At 40.6% G+C, this 7,567-nt stretch overlaps 1 protein-coding gene across 1 annotated transcript in view; it reads left to right on the top strand.

The window, feature by feature from the left end:
* Positions 1 to 682, top strand: part of LOC104986073 (histidine-rich glycoprotein-like) — a 4,077-nt gene extending 3,395 nt beyond the window's left edge. Inside the window, exon 3 of the mRNA XM_010836513.1 lies at positions 112 to 682. Within this exon, the coding sequence (XP_010834815.1) occupies positions 112 to 682 (571 nt within the window). The remainder of the gene's footprint in view (positions 1 to 111) is intronic.
* The last annotated feature ends 6,885 nt before the right edge of the window (positions 683 to 7,567 follow it).

Below are 7,567 nucleotides of genomic sequence, written 5' to 3'. Positions count from 1 at the left end.
TGCTGAGTTCTGCCTGGGGACCGTCTGCTTGGTTGTGTTGGTGCACAGGCCCAGCACGAGTCTCTTGTTTCCTGCTGCTTGATGAATCCCTGCTTTCATGTTGATTTCTAGCTCCACCTACAACGACAACGACCACCACCACTGCTACTACAACAACAACTACCACCACTACTCCAACAACCACCACCACTACTCCAAGAACAACCCCCACTACAAGAAGGACAACTACCACCACTACTCCAAGAACAAGCACTACAAGAAGGACAACTACCACCACTACTCCAAGAACAACCACCACTACAAGAAGGACAACTACCACCACTACTCCAAGAACAAGCACTACAAGAAGGACAACTACCACCACTACTCCAAGAACAACCACCACTACAAGAAGGACAACTACCACCACTACTCCAAGAACAAGCACTACAAGAAGGACAACTACCACCACTACTCCAAGAACAACCACCACTACAAGAAGGACAACTACCACCACTACTCCAAGAACAAGCACTACAAGAAGGACAACTACCACCACTACTCCAAGAACAACCACCACTACAAGAAGGACAACTACCACCACTACTCCAAGAACAAGCACTACAAGAAAGACAACTACTACCACTACTCCAAGAACCACTACCACCAACACCACCACTCCAAGAACAACCACCACTACTAGAAAGACAACAATTACTACTACCCCAAGAACCACTACCACCACCACTACTCCAAGAACAACCACCACTACGAGAAAGACAACCATTACTACTACACCAAGAACCACTACTACCACCAGCACTACTCCAAGAACAACCACCACTACAAGAAAGACAACTACTACCACTACTCCAAGAAGAATCACTACAAGAAAGACACCTTCCACCACTACTCCTAGAAGAACCACTACAAGAAAGACAACAATTACTACTACTCCAAGAACCACTACCACCACCAGTCCTACTCCAAGAACAACCACCACTACAAGAAAGACAACCATTACTACTACTCCAAGAACGACTACTACTACTCCAACAACCACCACTACTACTCCCAAAACAATAACCCACACGACTCCAACAACCACCATGACTCCAGCAACCACCACCACCTCCACTACTCCAAGAACAACCACCACTAGAAGGACAACCATTGCCACTACTCCAGCAATGACTACCACTATTCCAACAACCACCACTACTACCCCAAAAACAACCACCATGACTCCAACAACCACCACCACCACCTCCACTACTCCAAGAACAACCACCACTACAAGAAAGACAACCACTACTACTATTCCAAGAACGACTACCACTACTCCAACAACCACCACTACTACCCCAAAAACAACCACCATGACTCCAACAACCACTGCCACCACCTCCACTACTCCAAGAACAACCACCACTACAAGGACAACCATTGCCACTACTCCAGCAATGACTACCACTATTCCAACAACCACCACTACTACCCCCAAAACAACCACCATGACTCCAACAACCACTGCCACCACCTCCACTACTCCAAAAACAACCAAAACTACAAGAAAGACAACCATTACTACTACTTCAACAAGGACTACCACTATTTCAAGAACCACTGCTACTAACCGAAAAACAACACCCACCACAACTCCAACAACCACCACCACCACTACTCCAACCACAATGGTCACCACTGCTCCAACAACCACCACCACTGCTGTGCCAACAACAATCAACACCACTACTCCAACCATGACAGTCACCGCTGCTCCAGTGACAGTGAGGTCCTCTACTTCTGCTCTTCCAATGCCAGCACCCACAGAGGACCTCCAGCCAGGTAAGCAAAAGTACTTCTAAGTGCAGAATTTTTTAAAGTAAGGATACACACCATCCAGAGCACGGTGTTAAGGCAGATGTACAATCTAGGGTAGGGATTCTTAACAGGTTTCCAAACCTGGCTTCACAGAATCTGTCAACAACTTGTACCCTCTTATATTCATCTTTTGTATCTTAAAGCATTTTCAGAGTGAGAGGGACCTATGGTTTTTACTAGATTCTCAAAGGAATCATTAATAGCAAAAAAAAAAAAAAAAGCCAGACCACTGCTTGCAGACATCTAAGAAGGATGATGCATTCGGCCCTGTTTAACATAGAATTATGAGGAAAAAATAAGAGTGCCAGAACAGGGCCAAGTGAATGAGACTCTGTCTTACAGGAGCTTTGAATAGAGATCATTTAATCCATTTTGAAGCCTAACCCAAAACTTGAGGATACGATTTCGGTGAAGTTAACGCTTACTCTGTTTCCTGTGTCAGGAAACATGCTAACTGCTTTATAAGTATTAAGCCCCTTAATTCTTATGACAACCCCAGGACTAATGCTAAAGCTGAAGCTCCAAAGCTTTGGCCACCTTATGCAAACAGCGGACTCATTGGAAAAGACCCTGCTGCTGGGAAAGATGGAAGGCAAAAGGAGAAGAGGGTGGCAGTGAATGAGATGAGTAGACAGTATTGCTGACTCAATGGACATGAGTTTGAGCAAACTCCAGGAGACAGAGAAGGACAGGGAAGCATGGCATGCTGCAGTCATGGGGTTGCAAAGAGTCGGACACGACTTAGCAGCTGAACAACAACAGAAGTATAAAAAGTGAAATAATTCTGTTTTTAAGCTCTCAGATCATTATCTAGATCAGATTTATTCATGATAATGAAATGCTTACATAGCAGGATAATACCTCAAGGGCATCTATTAATACATTTCTAAGAAACAGTCAAAGGGTAATTTCTGATTTAGTTTTGTTTGTTCTTTCTGCTGGGGGTGTAAATTTTCCTCCACTAATTGAACACTACTTTTCTGTTCTTGTCATTCCTATAGCTTCTTTATCTGCTCCAACTCAGACAGCAGAAAGCCAGCCTACTACCCTGTATGAAACAAACATAACCAGCTCACCATGGCACTCTTGTTCAACAGGTAACTTCAGTTTCTTTCCTCAACACCTGATAGCATTCAAATTTTGATAAATATTAGCACATTGTTCAGAGCACATATTCTGAAATAAGACAAGCGTAACTTGAATGCCAACAATGGCTATTCCTCTCAGCTATGCAACTTGAACAAATGTCTTATTATCCTCTTTGAATCTGCTTTTATCCTTTGGAAAATGGGGGAAATATTACTTATTCTTACAAGCGTTATATGAGATAAAGATCTGAGGACACAGTTACAAGGTAAGTGATAGAGTGGCAACTATGACGGTTACTTAGAATGTCCAGAAATAGGTACATTTGAGTGACACAGGCAGCTTGTATGATTTGGGATCATTCACATACATATTCACATTTTTCTAAATAAAATGAATTAGCCTTGTTTTTAAACTTATTTCTAGGCATACTTCCCTGGACAGAGCCTTAAAACAATTAAATCCAAACTGGTCCAGACCAAACTGGTTGCCTGTTTATGCTTCCTCTAAGCCCCAGACCCTACACAGAGCCAGGAGGCTCCCCTGCTGCCTTATCGAGCTTTCATTTCACATGGACACTTTGAGTTGGGTTGAGGACATGGTCACCAGAGCCAAAGAGGCAGGTCCCACTAGGATTGTGCTATTTCACTCCCAAAGACTCCAGTTCTCCCTAGTTTTGGAAAGTCCATATTCTTTTGAGATATAAGATTAGTCTGTTTTTCCTATAATGGAGAAAGATGATATTGAATTGTCATCTTTCCCAACTAATTCTGTTACCCATGGTGATAAATTTGGAGAGTGCCACATGTGAACCCCTTTGTAATGCAGAACTGGCTTATTTGTCCATGTGCCTGTGAAGCATCCAACAAGGTCAGATTTTGTAAGATTTTGTAAGACTTGTGTGTATGATTCATCATGCTCAGGAGTTGCTATAGGAGACCCCCAGGGTAGCCTACTTTGCCAATCATTCAAGGAAGCTCTTAATTGAAAATGGACATGCAGCGGGACTCAGAGAGGGACCAATTTAATTGAAATTAGCTAATAGTGGCATTTGGTTTTGAAAGTGGAATCCTTGGTGTGAAGTGTTTCTTGGCACAGAAACAGAAAGCTGATATAAATACAGGTAAGAGCAGTTGGGGCAACTGCACCCCACACTTTTAGGCTAAGAGGAAGAACAAAGTAGAAAATGGGAAATTGTTTTCTAAAATATGTCACTAAACCCTGGTCAAGTAGACTTGGCAGCATGGAACAGACATTGCAGCAGCTGTGTCCCCACGACTTCTGTGACTGCTGCCATCTTGGCAGCATCTCTGAGGCCCTTCAACCAAATCCTCACAGTGCCCGAGTCACACTTCAGTGGGTTAAAGCCTCACAAAGCCAAGAATGTTAGTCCAGGAGGAATTTTGGTTTTCATAGAGTCTGCACCTACCTTTTCAGATGCATGTGCCAGCAAATTATTGTGCATTATCTCATTTAATTCTTTCAGGGCAGGTTTAATTCTTGCCATTGCCAGACTGAGGAGGACATTTAGTTCTACTTTGGACAAACAGCTTCCAATTCAACTGCCCGCCAATGGCAGTTTCAAGCTGCACGCCCATGGGCAAGTTGTTTCATTCCTCACTACATGTTTGTAAGGAATGAAGGATAGGATATTTGGAAAATCCATTGCATGGTGTTCCTTCCCCATTGCTCCTATTGTTATATAGCAACATAATTGTGATACCTGATATTTGTTTAATATGGTGTTAAGCACCTTACTTGCATCATCTAATGTGATAACTTTATGAGATGGGTGCTATCAACAGCTTGTAGTTCAAGGTTATCCCAGCTAGAAATATAAATACATACATTTACATTCATATATATGTAATGTGTATGTAAAGGACATTGATCGAGGTCACATTGGTAAGTGACATGTCAGCACTGAAGTCAAGTTTCATCTGACTGAAGTCCTTTTTATTTTTTTAAAAACATCACTCATTTTATAGCTTAAGCATTTAAGGTTATAACATAAGTCATACACAGAGACTAGACTGTAGACACTGTCTTTGTCTCTTGAAGACGTAGTGTTGGAATGTTTAAATTGTAGATACAGTTATGTAAACTGTTAAAATTTAGGGGGATATGGTTAGTTCATTTTCACTGTCATTAGAAAATGATGGTTTTCTAGCTCTGTCAGTAGTACGGGAATCTCTGAGACCTGCAGTATTTTCATTGAATGGAAACATAGTGTGTGCGGTGGTTATGAGCTGAGGCTCTTGTCCTTTAGTAGAGTTGGAAACTTCAACCATTTCAGCACCTCATCTAAAATTTCGGATTAAGAAAATGGGTATAAGGATGTAAAGTGCTTGTGTGTAATAGATACTCAGTAAAGAGAGAATCCTGTATTTGACCTATAGTTGCTTAGAAGGGCCAACAGTATATGTTCTGTGGGACAAAAGAGATATTTCAAAACACTATTAAAATTTGGGCATTCAAAACTTTAAGGCATAGTATCCTTTTATATTGGGAGTTTAGGTAGTATAAGGTATACTGGCCTTGGGAGTGATGTAACATATTTTCTAAAGCACGTTTGGATCAGTGTCTGGGCACACTGGCATATAATGTAGGAGTTGGATGCCACCTGTTTGAGGTATCTTAGTGCATTTCACTCACATTTTGAATGTAAAACCAATGTAATGTTCATTTTGAACGGAGTGGTTCTGCTCTTTGGATGTGTAATGACCTCTGAGCACTCACTGGAAGTTTCTGAGCTGCCATGAAAATACTGATTATTTATCTGTAAGTGGTAATTTTTAACCTAGTTCTGACAATGGGCCACTCTGACTTGTCTAAAGTTGTCAGTAAATTTTCTGTGAGCATGCATTTTTTTTTTCCCAATAGGGAGAAAAAAAAAGGGTTCATTTTCAAAATGACAAAATGGTTAAAAAGCACAACCTTACTACTTAAATTAATAAATGTTAGGACGGAGGAGCCTGGTAGGCTGCAATCCATAGGGTTGCGAAGAGTTGGACACGACAGCAACTTCACTTTCACTTTTCACTTTCATGCATTGGAGAAGGAAATGGCAACCCACTCCAGTGTTCTTGCCTAGAGAATCCCAGGGATGGGGGAGCCTGGCGGGCTGCTGTCTATGAGGTCGCACAGAGTTGGACACGACTGAAGCGACTTAGCAGCAGCAGCAGCAGTAACTTGGTATTATTCTTGGGATGCCTACAGCATTAGGCCCTATGATTATTCAACTTTCCCTTCATTACCAGAAGGCAGTGTGAATATATTTGGTGTTCACAGGAAAGTTCAATATCTTTTTGTAATTCTCGTTAATTTTCTTTCTTGTTGAGCAGATGGAAATGGCACTGTGACCCAGTCTCCAGATCCTCATTGGCATAACAATCAAACTGTAAGCATTTCCTTCCTATTTTATTAGCCTGATTCACTTATATGTCTCTTCTGGAATCAAGTTACATTTAGAGATTATTATTGTCAGACTAGTCCACAGATTGATTCTTTCTAATATAAAAAAATAAAGGAAGAAACACTTTGACTCTTAAATAGGGATAGTTTAATTAATTTTAAAAGTCTATATAAATACACTACCTTGTTAGAAATAGCTGAAAAGTTATATTTTACTTTTGTATTGTAGACAGACGCTTTACTGTCTGAGCCACCAGGGAAGTCATATTTTACTTTAGACACACATATACACCCAGGACAGAATTTATCCTAACCAGAAAATAAGAAAAAGAGAGTGAATTAATTCAGGCATAGTGACTTAACATTACATACCAAGAAAGACTTAGATCATTGTTAGAGAAATAACATGACTTGAATTGATGTAGTGGAATGGGGGCCATCCCCACTAAAAATATTATGTCAATGAAAGTGTGATTCCTTAAACATAGGCCCCCTAATATCCTTTTCCAATCCAATTTTCCTCCTATAGAGAAATTTTGAGGCCACTTCTGAGTCTTTCTATATATAATCCTCCCCATATGATGACACATTAAGGTCCTAAGAGCTTCAAACTCTTTGATTCTGTAATTTGTTCTTGCATTTTCCCCACAATTAGCTTGGGAAAAATCCAAGGGACTATAGTCTCATGATGTTCATCAAAGCCTCATCTTTGTGTGTAAGTTAGAAGAATTTATCAGTGAGATTTTTCACTTTTGGCTCCTTTCGGTGAAACAACTTTCCTTTCACTATGTGCAAATAACTCTTAGAAGCAAAAAACATGAACAGATTCAGGTATGAGAGTAATCTTGATTGCAAGTGGTGAGAAATTGCAGCATGGACATTATAAGAGAAATTCAAGTTTAAGCAAAGTGGGGTTAATGTGACGCCAAATGGCCTTATGTTGCATAACTTAGTGACAATGAGAACACTACCACGTAGGAATGATATGAAAGATTTTAATCACTCTGATGATATGGGTACTGATTGATCTGATGGACATGGGCTGATTTTGTTGTTCTTGTTAAATAGCAGAACTGCCACCATGTAAATGTCATGTCAGTCAGACTTGTGATACTTTAAAAAAAAAGAAACAAACACTCTGAATGAGAAGATTGTTTTTGACCTCAGTTACCTGCAGGACAGGTATATTCAGTAGCAATTAATC

This window comes from Bison bison, unplaced genomic scaffold (assembly GCF_000754665.1).
Source record: "Bison bison bison isolate TAMUID 2011002044 unplaced genomic scaffold, Bison_UMD1.0 scf7180017845679, whole genome shotgun sequence".
NCBI lineage: Eukaryota > Metazoa > Chordata > Mammalia > Artiodactyla > Bovidae > Bison > Bison bison.
This window is presented reverse-complemented; position numbering and strand designations above follow the sequence as displayed.